The following is a 17581-nucleotide window of genomic DNA, read 5'->3' on the forward strand; positions in this document are numbered from 1 at the left end:
GTACTACAATTAGTTGTGATCTTGACATTAAATCACAGTTTTGATGAATAAAAACCTTAAAATAAGTGTTATATTATTAAAGGCCTGTTAACATAAATTCTACGTTTAATTTAACAATTATATTAACCAAAGTTACTAAGGACTAATTAGCACCAAGCATATAATTTATGTTTATTTTAAAAACAAATTACAGGATACTAATAAAAAAAAGTTAAAGGATAATAATACTTAATGTATTCAAATTCAGAGTAAAGAAGTCTTGCTATTCTAACTATCTAAGTTTCAACTCAGTGAATTAAACTCTTAAGTAATATTATTATCTGGTTTACTATTTATCTGATTTAGTATAAATTAATGATACTAATTTAAAAGCAAATGATAACATAATATATATTGATATAATGTGGTACCTAAAAATAGAAGAAAATTGTAAAAACATTAAAACAAGAAAATTGAAAAATATCAATTGAAATTTTATTCATTTAATATCTTTGATTATAAAGAGGAAAAGTGTGCAGAGAAGAGAGAGGAAAGTGGAAATCCAACCTAAGATTACCGGAAAGAGACAGACAGTTGTGTGGTGTCTATCCGCAGTGACTCACTCACACCTCATCTTATGTCAATAAATATTCCTTCTTTCAAAACTCTACAATATTTTAAAAACATAAAAATAAAGTTTATTTTTTTATTTTATCATAATTTGTCGATCTATATTTCATCTAAAACCAGTTCATAACGTCACAATCATTCCAGTTATTTTATTAGGATTGTCAGAAGAAGAAAAAAGGAAAACACTAGGAAAACATTTTAAAAATAAGAAAAGTTAACGAGGAGATTATGGATTGGTGCCAAAAGTAGAAACTAGGAACAAGTTGGTTGAATGAAAGGGAAAGAAGATTATGATTTAGAAACGAAGAGCAACCAACCCTAATGGATGAGGATTCCATGCCACCTCACAAATTCATTTTTTTTTTCTATTATTATTATTATTATTATTGAATTCCAACAGACACGGATATTAAATAACAATAAAACGTGACGTTATTGGTGTGGATAAAATTGAAGTTGTGACAGACATTGTTGGTTGTTTGAATGATGTGATTATTGGAATTGAAGGTTTGCGAGCATGGAAAGGGTGTTGTCAGTGGATGAAATATCGGAGCAATATTGGGTGGCGGCGAAGAAGGAATCATGCAAGTCAAAGTCAAAGATGAACCGTAGTGAATCGGAGTGGGCATTTCAGCAGTTCCTGCAGGAAGCAGCTTCTCCATCTTCATCTTCTTCCTCCGATGTTAAACCCGAAAAGGATCCCGACATCAACATGAACATAACACTAAATGTCGATTCCCACGATTACCAAACTATTCTTAAAACCAAGCTTAACCTCGCTTGTGCTGCTGTCGCTTTGACCCGGGTATCATACTTTTTTGCTTTTTTCTTCAATGTTTTGTACTTTTCACAATTTCATCGTTCTTGAAAGTATTTCCTAGTTTATATCTCATGTTTTCTTCTAGGGATCTCTGGTCAAATCTCAAAATCCGACCACTTTCCCTGACAGTGGATCTGTTCCTTCTGAAGTTGGAGCCTTAAAAGGTTTGAATTAATATATTATTTTGGATGTGTTTGTGTTTATGATTTTGTTTTTGCATGTGTAAATGAGAACATGGAAGGTTCATTGATATAGGTAACATAATGTGGAATGTAAAATGAAGTAAAAATTTTAGACGTTTTGTTTTTTATCTCCTAATAATATGGTGAAATTCAACACATGCTGAGCTAAAAGATTTACAGATGTGAAAGGAGCAACTGGGATTTGTTTCTCACCTTTCCTGCAGAAGAAAGGCGTTGTTGCAGTGAGGCCAACAATGAGTGGATCTTCAAGAGAGCAATCAGAGGATGAGGAAGCAGAGGAAGAGATTAACATGACTGGAAACATGAATCCAACTGATGCAAAACGAGTAAGGAGGTAACAATACTCTCATACTTCACTATGTTTACCATACAAAACGTTAATGTTTTTGCTCTTAGATTCAATATCATATCCTCATAAATAGCCAAATGTGCTTCCACTACTATGCTGGTTCTTAAAGGAATTCAGATTTTTTATTAGATTTTTTGTATTGTATTGTTTAATTTAAAGTCTAACAAACTTGTGTTTTAGGATGCTTTCTAATAGGGAGTCTGCTAGACGCTCAAGAAGAAGAAAGCAGGCTCATTTAACTGAGCTGGAGACACAGGTGTGCATTTTTTTTTTTTTTTTCATTTCTATGTAATAATTCCCTGAGAGAGTTATGTCCATTCTGACCTTATATTCTATCTCAGGTATCCCAATTAAGAGGTGAAAATTCTTCTTTGTTAAAGCGCTTAACTGATGTGAGCCAGAGATACAATAGTGCTTCAATTGACAACAGAGTATTGAAAGCTGATGTTGAAACGTTAAGAGCCAAGGTAAATCTTACCTTCCTATATGTTAACCTGTTAAAGAGGAGACCTACGTGGACTTGGTGAAGGTTAACTTAATCGTACTAAATCGATGTATAAAATGAGGTTTGTGTTAATGTATATAGGTGAAATTGTTCTATTTTTAGTAGTTATAGGATTTTCAACGCAATGTTTCATGCTGAGATATATATACATTTAGCTAGATATTAATGAAAATCAAATAAACAACAAATTTCGTTAGAATAGATATTGGAAGACTCTGATTCTATTTTTTAACCTTAATTTAATTGTGAAATGAGGTTTGTCACCATTTATACATACGTACTATAGTAGTCCTATCAGGGTCTTAACTTTTCACAGAGGAGAAATCAAGTGAAGGAAAGAAATACTGTAAAATTGGTTTATGAGTATTGACAATGATGATTTGGTTTTTAGGTGAAGATGGCTGAAGAGACGGTGAAAAGAATTTCTGGGTTGAACCCAATGTTTCATGCCATGACTGAGATGTCATCAATGGAGATACCATTGTTTGATGAAAGTCCTTCTGATACATCCGCTGGTGCTGCTGTTCCTGTGCAAGAAGATCCAAATCATCAACTTTGTCAAGCCACTGGGGGAGCAAATTCCCTGCATAGAGTTGCTAGCTTGGAACATCTTCAGAAGCGGATTCGTGGTGATGAAGATTCACGACAAGAACAATAACATAGTAGCCAAATTACATTATGGTTTCATGAGGAAACTGTTCTAGACTCTTGTTTCTGCTAGTTGTTGTAAGTAACAGTAAATTCTTGTAAATCATGTGAATGATTCTTATTTTCATTTTTCTTTTTATGTGGAACCTTCAAATCTTAATACATGGCTAATGTGTAACACATATTAGTTAGATACACATGACCGTGACAAGAGAGTGTCAAGTGTTTGGTAGAGTTTGCCTTATCCAAATTGGGTGTTATAGTTATTATCTTGCTAGTATGGAATATGCCATATAGAATAATCATATACTTTTATTTGTATTAAAAATTTAAATTTTGTATCTAGATCTTATATTGAATAAATTAAAATATTAAATATTATATAAAAGGAAAATCTATAATTTTATTGTTCTTAAAATGGAAAATGATATCAAATCTAAAGTGAATTGAATTCATGTTTTAGTAGTAAGAATCTAATAGACGTCACTTTGAAACTTGTTAGTTATGCACCCTTTCTGTGCCGTCTTTAAATTGTGTTATTAATTATATTCCACTCGTTCAACAATGCAATCATTACACAGTATCTAGTTTTGAGGCTGTCATGTTCTGAATCTGTTACCAAATCTTTAACCTGTGTTTGGTGGAGAGAGAAGAAAGATGAAGGAGGAGAATTGCTCTTTATTGATTGGCGGGTAGAGTGGGAGAAAAATAAAATGAAAGAAGATGAGTTAAAAGATAAATAAAATTACTAATTTATCTAATATTTTGGATTATATTGAATAAAGTTATGGATATAAATAGGTTTATATTATCTAAATATTTTCTTTTTTTTATTGAAATAATTCAATTATATAACTCAATTTTTTCTCACTTTTTTTATTTTATTTTATCAAACTAAACTCAACATGCAATTACTTATAATATACAACAAAAAAATGAATTGTATTATTGGAAATTAATAAAGACAATAATTATATTAATGGTGTAATCATTTTTTATTTACTTCTTACACACATGATAAAGGAGTGAGAAACTTGACTATATCCAAACATTGTATATATTTTCAGCTAATTCATACGAAAATAAGACTCCTTAAATACTTTGAATTTGTATATGTTTTCTTATATATAATTTTATTTTTTATATGAGTGTTTCTATCTTAAATTTCTACTACTTGAGTAATTTATTTTCAACGTGTGTATGACATCTATAATTTTTACGAACGTGAATATAATGAAACAAATTTTACATATTAAATCAATACAAACATTATTCAAAATCATGTCATAAAATTGAAAACAAAATGACTATTTTGAAAGCGAGTTAATAATATTTCCTACAAAATTGAAAAGAAAAAAAGATTTTAGTCGAAACTGAAATGAACTTCAGCCAGTTTTTAAAACTCCATGGAAATACAGAAAAGAAATTTCTAATTCTCTCAAATGTTTTCTCCATTTTTACAGAGCTGCCCCAAAAATTTTTAGTTGAGATTGGTCAGTTAATTTATTGATGATTACTGCAAATAAAATTTAACACGTGATGGATAGACACAAACAAGTAAGGAAGAGGTTTTTTATTTGGAAAATTATTTTTTGTTTGCATTACCATGTGGTCATTGGTCAATGCTATTTTTTTTTTCTTGATTAGGGTTTTAGGTTATTATCCAATTTCGAAAATATAAACAAAAATCGTAGCCACAGAGGAAGAAAGAGAGAGAGAAATGGAGATGAGGATGATGAGCTGCGTTGGGTTTTCGAGTTCAATCCCAAAAGCCGCAATTGGCTTGGGTTCTTCTTCATCTTTGTGTTTGGGAAACCCCAAGTTGTTGAATTCAGGAAGTGGAAGGGTAAGTTTAGTGAGCGTTAATGGTGGAAGAAGAAGAAACAGAGGCTTCACTTGCAACGCTCTTTTCGGATTGGGCGTGCCAGAACTCGTCGTTATTGCCGGCGTGGCAGCGCTGGTTTTTGGGCCCAAGAAATTGCCCGAAGTGGGTCGAAGCATCGGCAAAACTGTGAAGAGCTTCCAGCAGGTAATTGTTTTTCCCTTTCTTTTCTTTCACATTGTAGCATTCTTATCTTAGATTTTTGGATTGATTGGAGTTAAATTCAAATTCTATTATCTTAGTAGTTGTTAATCTGGGATGTTTCAATCACTGGTATTGGATCACTTATAATTATTCAAATCTGTTAATTTTACAATTGATATTGGGTGTGTTGAAGATTTCCCTTCACAAATGATACAATGATTGAAATAGTATCTCTCTGTGTGTGTCTATATATGGCTAATTTTTGGATTGTGTTAAAGCTAAACTCTAATTAATGAACTTGAAGGGGGAAATTAGAATGTGATGAAGAAAGAAGACATTTCGTAGCTGAATGGGTTTCATAATGAGGGGAAAAAATTATTTGGATTCTGGGTTTGACTTAATTGTTAAAGATGTGTTATAATGTATGAGTTGTGAAGTGTTGTGCACATTTTTTTTATTGCTGGTTATGGTATTTTGTGAATATTGTAGGCGGCAAAGGAATTTGAGTCGGAGCTTAAGAAGGAACCTGGTTCCACAGAAGAAGACTCTTCTGAGAAACCTATTGCCCTTGGTGAACAGGAGAAGCTGGACAATGAGTTGTCTAGTTCTAAGGAGACTGCATGAGATTGTAGATTAGATATATGATAAGTAGGTATCAGATCATCACTATGATATTACTATGCCTTTAAAGAAACTATTCTTCTTTACGATCTGTTAGTTTAGTATTTCTGGGATTTTGAGTTTCGTTGTTTAAATCATCAGACCAAGCTTTCAAATAAAAGATATCAGAAGAGGGGTACTAGTTTTGGTTGGTATTGCTCAAATTTTTTCACTCCACTTTCCTTGGTAATCCGTGTCCTTTAGAGTAACATTATTCTCACTGTGAATGTACCTTTACTTTCCCCACGTTCAGTTTAGAGGAATGGGACCAAATCTTTCGTTTATTTTCTATACGAGTAAAATGTCATTTTGATCATGAAAAAAATTCTATATAGATCAACATTGGTTTTCATGTTAACTTGTGGTTTTAAATGTTAACGAAAGACACGTTGAAGGTTTCTCAGTGCTAACGAAGAGCATGGCATGACGAGTTAAAAGATCATGGTGGAGTAACTAGCATGAAAACTCGATTATACTAGATTCATCTCCATCTTCAAAATCATGAACCAATTTCCGCTTGTGCTTGATGCGTTTAAAGTCAAACTCACGGTGCATGAAACGACAGAAGTGCGAATCATTACAAAACTAAGTGGTTGTGTTGCGATTCAAGTGAAGAATTTTTAGATTTAATGTATCACATTGTTCACCCCTTGTTCCATTGTTTGTGACAATACTTTACCGTGTATGAATTGAAATTCTAGGCAATTTAACGTAACAATCAATCATAAATGCTTTAGCACTATTACACTTTGTGATTAAATACTTTCTGGATATTTAAATACTTTAATGTTTTCAAACAATGGTACATACACCGAATGTGTTCAACTATGCAAATTAACAAATACACCTTATATCAGTTGAATTTTTAAAATTTCGTTCATATAAAGTTAGAAGTTTAAAAATTTCAGTAAGAAATAAAAGGGCATTAAAAAAATGTCAACTTATATTATTCTCATTCTTCTCTTTTTCACTATGTCCAAACACTTCAAAAATAATTATCTTGTCTCTGTTATTCTTCCTCACCCAAACAAAATAATTATCTTCCTATATTGTAGATAAACAATACATATACTACGGAACCCTCATTCAAATTTTGGGTGGAATCTTAATTTCTCTTCACAAGACTTTAAATATTTCTAAATACAGAAAAAAGTACTACTTTTTTTCTATGTAAAAACTAGTATTTTCCAAATAACCTATATAAATTCAAGTGTCCCTAAGCAAATGAGGTTATTGCAAATTACACTAAAGCAAACTTCGGTTTGAGAAAGATAGCATCGAGGACAAGATAAACTCAATTAAATAGACTGCAAGTTCTAATATCACGCAAGTGTAGATTGTCATAGAGATGGAGCGTAAAAAAATTCCTTTACTAATTCATTTGATGTCATCTGTACAATAGCGCCCCAGCCAAAAAGTTATGCCATGATATTACACTATCAGCAAAGATATTGTACAACCTAAGATTATCTGAGAAACTTGGAATACTCGTTATATATATTTGGTTAGTAAATCTAAAATTGGTGCCCGCAAATCTAAGCTTGACTATCAAAATTCATTTTATGAAAATTATCTGTAATCACCTGTGCACTTTCTCCATTACAGCAACGTGCTAGGATGGTGGGGGCATGCTTAAACTCAGCATGGCACCAATATAAACCAAAATGCATTATTGACAGCACTAACCCAACATATATGCAGAGTAGATATGACTGCTTCTATTAATACTAACGAAACAATCACGTTGCTCCAGAGCTGGCTGTGACCCCATTACCATCTCTCAGCCCTTGAATGCACATATGCAGATTTCTCTGCACACTGTCCGCAACTAATTTCAACCTACCTTGACTTACATCTGCTGCTGAGCTCCCATTAACCTCCACCGCTCGTGCCACCCTCTGTCTGCATTTCTCCCAATCATCAACACGCAACCAACAGGCCCTACCACCATGGCTACCATTCATGGCAACAAATGATACATTAGAACTTTCACCAAATGAATATCTCAATCTTACTGAAACACAGTACGGCAACCATGCAGCACCACCAGCAGCATTAACATGGGGGACGTGGGAGGAATCAAGTACAACGGTAAGCGCAAAATCAACAGAATTATGAACACGATCATAATGGATGTTGCTCCTGAATGCGGATGAGCTCTCAGAGTTCTCATCCACGTTTAAACCAGAATGATTTTCAAGACACAACTCAATTCTTGGTTTTTGAGCTGAAACAACATCTCCAACTTGTGTCTGCGATAATCCTTTTTTCCAAGCAATTAATTTCAAGAATTCTCTCAGTACTGATACAGGTAAAGTGAGCATAGTTATGAATGAAGCAACACGAGATGCATCATAGGGTTCTGATGCCACACGTCGGCTGAAGTAGTCACATATTTCACTTATCTCAGATTGACTTAATTCCTCCGGCGCAGGATTTGAATTTTGCTGTTGTTGTTGCTGCTGTTGGTGAAATCGTTTTACACTTAATACCTGAAGGAGTAGCTGAACTCTGTGGACACTTACAGCAAATACATATCCTCTGCAGAAAGATGAAAAGAAAGCATTTCAGTTTAGTGCGTAATAACTAGAATAAGAATACCAGACATTTAAGAACCTGAGAAGACTCAAACTGTTTTCCCTTTCAACATTGGTTAAAATTTTAGTCCAAGATTCACCATGTATTACTTTAGTTCAAATTGCTACATTACCCTGTAATTTGTAGTGTATAAGCAAATAAGACCCTATCACACTGGTTTTCACGCAAATGGCTTTAGATTTGATTGGAAAAATTTAAAGCGTAGCACCTTAGTTATTTTTTAGAATACAGGTTAGGATTAACTTGAACCTACATCCCACTTATATATCCTACTTAGACACCAACATCTCTGTAGTGTGTAGACATGGCCGATACTTTTTGGACACAACACGTGTCATACACACCTTAAACTGGGTCATCATTTTTTCAGCCAAGACACATCTGGGAAGCAGCTTGAACTTGAGTAAGGTATGCCAACACCTATTACTGACTAAACACTTATACTATAATAATAAAGTAAAAAAAGGAAACATATAAATAATGTAAGGCCCAGACACCTTTTTGTGGTTTCTTTTCCTAAGATTTACCTAGTTATTTTAACTATTAAGAGTACACCTTCCGTTATTTTGGAGAAACCAAGAAACACAATACACTTTCTTGATTTTAATAAGGTATATATGAGATTTTCTATTTTACCCATTTCATTAGTACAACACAATAAATAAACGAATTAAAGAATAAGATAAAATAGATAACAAGGAGTAATTAATGTTGTCCTAAATATTGAAAATGACAATAAAATAGAAATAAAAATCTTTTAAAAAATATAATAAAGGAAACAGAGGGTGTAGTTTCTTTGAATTCTATTGAGCTGTTGTTATAGGGAACCTGAAAACTAGCAAATTCATTTTTACAGTATGAATTTTATAAATCTTAATTCTCATTTGAGATTTTTGTCATGTTACACATAGAATCACACATAAAAGTGGTGTCATGTGTCCTATATGTTGGACATTAGTTATGTCTCGGTATCTGTGTTTGTTTAGGTGCTTCATGGGACAAAATGCAATATAATAAAAAATAGCTATTTCCAACTGCTTATCGGCAGGGGGGAATATTTTGCATCAACTCATAAAACCCTGGGATATTATGCATACAGAAATTAAAGGGGTTAAATTTGAACTCTATACTTAAATGAAGAAAAAATGTAATAAAATTTTTCCCATTTTTGCAAAGTAGAGATAATAAATCATCAAATATCAATATGCGTAATATTAACTAACATGGAATAATCAACTTCATGTATCATGCTCAGATTAAGAAATAAAAAATGAATCAAGGCATCTTATATTACATCCTAATCCAAAATCCAAGAATGTATTGTGCAACAACTAATCAGGCTTAATCACCCAAGGTAACAAAGCTACAAAACAAACAGCGAAGCAAAGAACATGTTGCAAAGATAAGGAGGAATAAAATCAAGCATCAATCCCGTAATATGACAACTGCAACTATTTCCCTTTAATCAGGACTGAAACATTATATAACAGCGAAGTTTGTAAATATATAGCAAAAGTCGTGTACCAAGAAGGAATGAAAAATTACAACAGAGAAGTGTCTGAATAAAGAAAAAAAAAATCTAGACACAAGAATTGGGGTAACAGAAGAAGGGTTCTAGATACTTACCCAACAAAAAAACGCAAGGCGGGCTGCTCAGGGTCCAAATTCAAAAGTGCACCTTCATTTTCCTTCAAAATAGATCCCAGGATCTCTTTCAAAAGATCAGGTAACTGGGCAAAAAGCCACAACACTCCAAGATACTTGAGAATGCCTCTCAAAACCTTTTTAAGAGCAACGAGAGGAACCCAACCACCTCCATATCCTCCATCGTCACCAAGACCAATAATGGCTGTGTTAAGCTCGCCTCTGACATGTGCTGGGACAACTGCTCCAGGGGGCCTCCGTATAGAGACAGGTGATGTCATCAAAGCTAAGTTTGAAGAGCCTGCTAAAGCATTTCCCACGCGGTTTAAGCTAGCTACTTGATTTCCTGTTCTAGACATTGCAGCAGAAATTGGCAGGTTTATTCTATTTCCATTTGCAGCCATCATCTGGGATCCTGAACCAGGGTTTGGATTATTTGAATTTGCCAGGCCACCTGCCTGTTGTCCAGTGAAACTGGGATCCAGTCCATTCAATTCCTGGGCAACATGTTCCATGATAAAAGGCCGAAACTGGGGGCACGGCAATGACCCTCCTGAAAGACGACCCTCTTTAGGAGGTGTTGCAGGCTGCAACCACACCTGATCTCCTGCAAAGCAGCGCATGTCAACTGCAAACTGTTTCCTGTACATGATTCTTATCCAATATGGACCCCGCAGCACAACAGAGACATCAATGGGCAAAAGTGAACTAGGAACAATGCCCGGACCACCACGTCCAGCAGCAGCTAACATTGAAAGGGTCTGGTTAGTGAGACCACTTGCTGTAGGCATGACGGTGTTTGCCCCAGGACCAGATGTAGGCTGACCAACATTAGTTGTTGAATTCCCAAGCAGAAGTCCCTGTGACGATATATATCCACCAGATTGTTTAGGAATGGAAGATAGAGCAGCTGCAACCCCTGGAACAGGACCAGCTCTAGCTGGCCTGGTTGCAGCTGCCAGGGCATGCAATGGCCCTGCAGTCAGCCTAATGCAATCCAAAAGTGATGAAACTTCAGCTCCGTTTATGAAATCTTCCAGAAACTGCGTAGAAATACAAGCATTTGGTACAGTAAATAAATAGGGCAAGAAATATTGGGAACATACCAAGGGCAAAACATTAGAAACATCTCTACAGAAGACAACATTAAGAAGCGGGTTTCTTATCACCACTGAAATATCAAAAGGAAAAAATGGCACCAAGCAGCAGAAATAACCATAACAAAAAAATTAATGCAATGGATTTCATGTTTATATCGCATAGCCAGCTGAACAAGAAAAAAAAGGATGTCCCACAGCAATTTCACCCAGAAGGTACTATAAATAATCAGAACAAATATGAAATGAACCAGCTACGATCAACAGGGAACAAGACTTTAGCGGGATCATGTATGCTAATTCTCATGATAAGGGAGAAAGTCCAAGAACAATGAAGTAAAAAACAAACATGGTGAAAACAGGTCAAAGCCAACAATCATGACCGAATAAAGTGGCACGCATATAATGTTTCATCAAAATTTTGAAGCACAGCAGGGAAATAGAAGTCTATGACTGATGCCAGAATGAACACAATGGAAGAAAAAAAATAAGAAATAGATAGCAGCAATCAGTTGAAGAGAAAATAGCAAACCTTCGTATGAGGCCAAAGTTGATCTGGAGATACATGCATTGTGCAACCCTCTTTACCAGATTCCCATTCAACAACAAAACGAGCAAGGACACTTGAACCAAAGCTAAACCACAAGCTCATCAATCCAACTGCCTCAATTCTAAACGCCCTTCTCATCTGCTCAGATAGTTTGTCAGCAGTATCTAAAGCAACCTTGGAATTTAGTGCTTTGCTGTCAGTACTAGTAGTAACAAGGTCATCTGACTTCTCTTCTGCTCTTACGCCAAGTAATTTCCTCATGCCAAGAGCAAATGTTCTTGCATTGGCAAGCCTTTGAATATCAGCAACTAATTTCTTTATACTATCTACCTCGACAGATTGATAACTCAAAACAACACCATCTGGATCATAATGTATATGTGAATCTATGTCAGATGTATTAGCAATTCGAACACCTGAACCCCATGGTGTATTATTGCTCCCTTTCTGCAGCTCCCATAAATCCCTGAAGTGTTGATCATTTATTTTAACATCCCAATACATGCAACCAGGTCTTCCAAGTCGCAAACATATATGCTGCCATGAGTCCCCTCTAGCCAGAGGAAGTCGAAACCAAATGTTAGATGATCCACTTCTCAAACCAACTTCTTCAACATATGAGATGTCTAATGCATCCATCTGGCTGGTTAGTCTAGCATGCTTAATGCAAAGTGAACAATGCCTGACCACATGAAGAAGAGCCACAATGTAAATGCTGGATGGAACAGTCCCTTTATTCACCTCAGCTATTAAACTTCCATAAGTGTACCCTTCGGTTTTGGGTATCATCTCAGCAGACATGGCACCCTGTGCCAAAGACATTTGACAACCAGATGCATCTGAAAGTTTTCTTCTCTTGCAGATTCCTGGGTTGTTTTCAACACCTTGAAGAGATGGAATCAAGGCCAACATATCTGAAGCTGTTCGCTTTCTGGATTTCTTATCATTTTTTGAGGTGACATCTTCTCCTGCGCTATAACTAACTGTGGATTCTAGTGTTTGGGCTGCAAGCGTTTACTTGTCCAGTCACATATTGGATAGTGAAAAATAAATAAAGAACAGCATGACTAAACTCTACATGAAAAAGATGAAGATGGAAAGGAAGTATCTTACATACGGGAGTTGTAGCACATGAGCCAGATCCAACAGCCTTAAATGAATCAACTTGAGGTCCATTAGGTCTGGAATTAGGTATTCGAGAGCCAGTTGGTCGTGGAGGAGACAACAGTCGAGATGATCGACTTCCAGATAAAGCCTCATTAGAAGTGTCATTCAACACTCTTAGTTGTTCTTCATCAATTGCAGAAGAGGAAGTAATGTCAACTGAATGCGGAGATTTTGGAGAGGTCAAATCCTGTTCAGACTTGGAAGCAGACAGCTTTTTCCCCGCAGTGCTCCTTACTTGTCCTGTTGGTATGGAGCCGACAGAACTGGACTGAACTGGGCCTTTCACACTACCAGATGAGAACAATGAACCACTATAGAGGCTAGTAGCCCCTGAAGCTTTTGTTACATTATTAACCTGTGCCATCTGTATTCCTCCTTCCCACTTTGGTGAAGGGCTTCCAGCCTTTAAACTATGGATATTCATGGGGACAGATCCATATTGAGATGGAAGTGATGTATTCCCAGTTGAAGAAATATTTTGAACAGATAACGGAGCTGCTGAAGATCCTTTCTCAAGTCCAAACACTTCGTCAACAAGTGATGAAAAACCTGATGGATGACCTTTTGCAATCTGTATGGAATTCTCAAGGCGAATATCAGAAAAGAACTCATGTCCAGATGTTTGATTTGGGCCAATGGCATTGGGCAGAGCAGAACGTAATTTTCCCCAGTCAACCAGGCTTAAATTCATTTCATCCTCATGAACCTGCATTTGTCCTATATCAATTTTCTTGATCCGCACAACCTGATTAAGGTCACCGCCAGATAAATTATCTGTTATAGATGGGTCAGGCTGAGTCTCTAACAACTTAAACAAGGGTTTAAAATCCTTATCAAGCTGCATCAGCAGAAAGTACGAGCTTCCACAGTCTGGAAATCCCATCAATAGCATAGCTGAACCATCTGAAACATTCTTGGGTATTTTAACTATATTGATCCCATGCTCATAGACCTGCAAGAATCCCCAATGATCCATAGGTCTTAGACTTTAAGGTAATCCTGAAACCCAAATAATATGCTTGAAGACAGTCCAAAGGAGAGAAAACAGGTAAATATACCTCAAGTCCTAAAACCCTTCCGATTGAAGCAAATAGGTGTAATATACTTTTGCTTCTCAGGCTTATGAAAACCTCAGCTGCAGTCATAGATCCCTGATTCAAAGCTTCTTCACATTCTATTAAGGCTGAAGAAACCACTATGTTTTGTGAAGATTGAAGAAGAAAACGGCCATTCCTGAATAGGAACACAGGAACGGATTTGAGAAAATCCCCCCAATTAAAATGCAATAGATTAGAAAAATGAAAGTTGGGTACCTGATATTAATTCCAAGAGTAAAAAAAGAAGAGCCATAGGCACGCACACACAACACCTCATGGCCCTCAGAGTCCTTGCTGCAGCACTTATCATCCTTCTACAGACAGAAGCAGAACTCAGATTTAAAACCACGTGCTAGAATGAATGGAAGAAGGTAGGGCATAAGATTATATACATGAGATCCATGGGAAGGCACTGAATCTATAAATTTAAACAATAGTTTGCATGTCGCAAAGGTTAATAGTCTTTCACAGGAAAACATGTACATATCATCATAGGGGTCTTGAGATCAAACATTTACTAAAGATGAAGCCAATGAAGTCCTTAGAAGGCTTTGGCAGTTCTGTCCTTAAAGGCCAGTTTTCTGGAGTTGAGGACTACTCAAGCCTTATAAGGACTACATTTGCAACATCTAAAGATGAAATGATTTTGACCAGAAAGAACTGAAACCACACGAGCACATAAAACAAAATCGTAAAAATATTTAATATCAAGTATCTGAGAATCTATCTATCTTTCGAAACTCAAATGATGTTAACAAAGTCAAACCCCGAAAGGACTGACCATCAGACATGCAAATAAAACAAAATCCCAAAATAATTATCCAAATCTAATCCTTACCGAACCTACTAAATTCCAATGCAACACAGCAAATTGACACTTCCAAACTCCCCAAAAGAGAAAACGTTTCCAAATAAATGTAAACCAACCTGCTTATATTCAATATCAGGTTCACCCATCCGGGACTGGAGCAAAACATCATCTGCAGTTCGACAGACCTGAACATTTTTCACCAGTTCTCTTTTAATTTCGAGCAGCCGAGTATATCTGTTGCAACAAATAGCTCTTAACAGCAACCTCTCAACATCAATACAACTCTGGTCCAGAACAAACTCTGCCTCCTTGCCAGTCAAGGGGTCTATGACAAAGCTGCTGTGGAGACACTTTATCTGAAGATCTGACCCAGGTTCAATTTTAATAAATGGGCATGTACCCGATTCAGACACATTAGCATTTTTATCAAAATCCAACCAGTACACAATTTTCAAGCCAGGAGTTCGCAGGGCAGACGAATCAGATTCTGCATCAGGGTTCTGAACAGAGCTAGAACTCGCTCCATGACCCTCGGATATGAGCTCAAACCGAATTGCATCCTTCCACCTCCCCTGTCGAAGAACCTGAACTTGCCTTATCACCGTGTCCATGACAAGTGTAACACACAGCTCATGAAGAACTGAGTACATAACCGAGAATGGATTATCTGCCGCCGCCATTCGCCTCTCCAAATCATCTCCAAGCACGTGCCGCCGCATTTCCTCCAACTTCACAGGCTTATTTTTCTCCCCGACAAGTAGCTCCAAATGCAATATCCTCCACAAAGACAAGTGTCCTCTATACCCAAGCGTTATCAAAACCTTGAACTCCCCATCCACCCTAAGCTGCGCGGTACCATCAGAAACCTTAATATCAGAAAACTCTTTGGGAATCGAAACCTGAAGCAATTTGGAGCGAACAAGCGTGTCCAATTTCTTCAAAGCAGGTTTCTGCTGATCCTCGGTCAAAGCATACTGAGTCCCCACATCCTCTACACATTTCGGCAGACGCTGGTAACTTCCCGTGAGAAGAATATCAATTGCGGAAGGAACATCATAAACGGGTGCACGCGCCTGTTGAAGCCCCTCGTGCATGAAGAATAACGAGTCTGCAGCTTGCGTGAAACACATGTCGTGATTGGAAACAGTGGAAGCCAGTTGCTGACAGTGCTGTATCAAAGGAACCTACAAAAAACCAAACAAGCCAATAAATTAAAACAAACACAGCAAATTCCATAACAATAACAGAATAACGAGACGGAAATAGAACTGAAGCACGAAAGTGAGAGAGAAATTGAATCACCTGCTGGCACCACTTGGAGAGGACATTGAGACGGATCATTCGCTGCTGAGTCTTGCTCAGGAATTTGAGGATGCTAATCTTCTTGTCGGTGTCGGATAATTCGGAGGACCTGCATTTATCGACGAGTTCTTTGAGAGAGGCGTATGAATCATGAGCGGCGCGTGTGACGAGCGTGGAAAGCTCCACCGTCTGTTGCCCTAACTCCGCAGCCATTGGAAGTTGTGGTTGGTTAGGGTTCTTCCGATCTAATTGCTTTGTCAGAGCAGCATCGAAACTAGGGTTTTACGAGAAAGAGGGAAATTGATATACGGACAAGAACAAGAAGAAAAAGAAAAAGAAGAAGACTAAGAAATAGAACGAAAACGACGAAGCCCGTTCCCAATTCCTCTCTCTCTCACACACACACACCTTTCACTAGTCTCAGTCAGGGTCAGGGCTAAGGTTCGTTTGGTTCTCTCTCTTAAATATATTGTTTGTTGGCTCTTACAAAATTGCGTTATTCTTTCTTTCTTTCTTTTTCTTCTAAAGAAGCCCTTGACTCCTCAATCTCAAAGCGCCCACCAATTTGGGATCGCTACTTTCATCGATTTTATATGCAAACTAAGGAATGGATGAATGAAGAAATATTGCACTTGTCTTTCCTTCCATTTATATTTCCCTCGCTCCCAATCATAAATGATTTGGGGAATCATTTCCTTGACAGAAAATAATAATGAATAGATTATTTATTTAGCTGAAAATTTTAAAAAAAAATCTATAGTTTATTAATAATAATGAATAATATATTATTATAGTTGTTATTAGTATATTATTAGTATATTATACCTAATAACAATAATAATAATTATTATTATAATTATTATTATAGTTGTTAATAATAATAATTATTATTATTATAATTATAATTATAGTAATTATAATAATGTAGTAAAATAATATAGTTGATAATAATAATAATTATTATTATTATTATAATTATTATTATATTTGTTAATATAATTATAATTATATAATATTAATTATAAATATAATTATAATTACAATTACATTTATAATATCAATCATAATAATAATAATATTTTTAATATTATTATTATAATTATAATTAATAATAATAATTATTATTATTATTATTACAATATTTATAATTCTTATTAATAATAATAATAAATTTGTAAATTAGGTATGATAATAAGAATTTTTATAAGTAATAGTTTTATAAATTAATAAAGTTGGTAGGGGTATTTTTGTTTCAAAGTTCATTTGCAAAAGTGGTCAAATTAAATAATTAATTAAGATGAAAGTTTAAGGTATTCATCTAGAAACTAATTTATTATATATATTTTTCTTTTTTTTAACAAATACTCATCTGAGAATAAATTTTTAAGAAAAGAAATGAAGTCTATATTTTAACTTTATTGATGTAGCAAGTCAATGAAAATGATGGCTATCTACTACTCGCATTTTATTTTACTTGATTTCACATGTTATAAAT

The 17581-nt window shown here is 35.4% G+C and overlaps 3 protein-coding genes across 5 annotated transcripts; 2 read left to right on the top strand and 1 right to left on the bottom strand.

The window, feature by feature from the left end:
* Positions 1–866: 866 nt before the first annotated feature.
* On the top strand, positions 867–3384 carry LOC114186861 (light-inducible protein CPRF2). Of its 2 annotated transcripts, none has more exons than XM_028074903.1 (6): positions 867–1414; positions 1515–1593; positions 1792–1966; positions 2162–2237; positions 2323–2448; positions 2878–3384. In XM_028074903.1, exons 1-6 carry the CDS (start codon positions 1127–1129, stop codon positions 3142–3144), a joined length of 1011 nt encoding a protein of 336 aa, XP_027930704.1. In that variant the 5' UTR covers positions 867–1126; the 3' UTR covers positions 3145–3384. The 2 variants fall into 2 exon arrangements, with proteins under 2 accessions (XP_027930704.1, XP_027930705.1); XM_028074904.1 differs by having other exon boundaries at positions 2177–2237.
* Positions 3385–4790: 1406 nt separating this feature from the next.
* Positions 4791–5992, top strand: LOC114187002 (sec-independent protein translocase protein TATA, chloroplastic). Its single transcript, XM_028075103.1, has 2 exons — positions 4791–5163; positions 5650–5992. The coding sequence occupies exons 1-2, from the start codon at positions 4855–4857 to the stop codon at positions 5782–5784; spliced, it is 444 nt and encodes a 147-aa protein (XP_027930904.1). The 5' UTR covers positions 4791–4854; the 3' UTR covers positions 5785–5992.
* Positions 5993–7163: 1171 nt separating this feature from the next.
* On the bottom strand, positions 7164–16643 carry LOC114188208 (mediator of RNA polymerase II transcription subunit 14). 2 transcript variants are annotated; one of them, XM_028076769.1, is made up of 8 exons: positions 16087–16643; positions 14901–15968; positions 14190–14284; positions 13935–14109; positions 12823–13828; positions 11692–12713; positions 10045–11105; positions 7164–8361 (listed from the first exon to the last, which is right to left on the bottom strand). In XM_028076769.1, exons 1-8 carry the CDS (start codon positions 16297–16299, stop codon positions 7560–7562), a joined length of 5442 nt encoding a protein of 1813 aa, XP_027932570.1. In that variant the 5' UTR covers positions 16300–16643; the 3' UTR covers positions 7164–7559. The 2 variants fall into 2 exon arrangements, with proteins under 2 accessions (XP_027932570.1, XP_027932569.1); XM_028076768.1 differs by having other exon boundaries at positions 14190–14287; positions 16087–16642.
* Positions 16644–17581: the final 938 nt, after the last annotated feature.

Source organism: Vigna unguiculata, chromosome 6, assembly GCF_004118075.2.
Source record: "Vigna unguiculata cultivar IT97K-499-35 chromosome 6, ASM411807v1, whole genome shotgun sequence".
In the NCBI taxonomy this organism is placed as follows: Eukaryota; Viridiplantae; Streptophyta; class Magnoliopsida; order Fabales; family Fabaceae; genus Vigna; species Vigna unguiculata.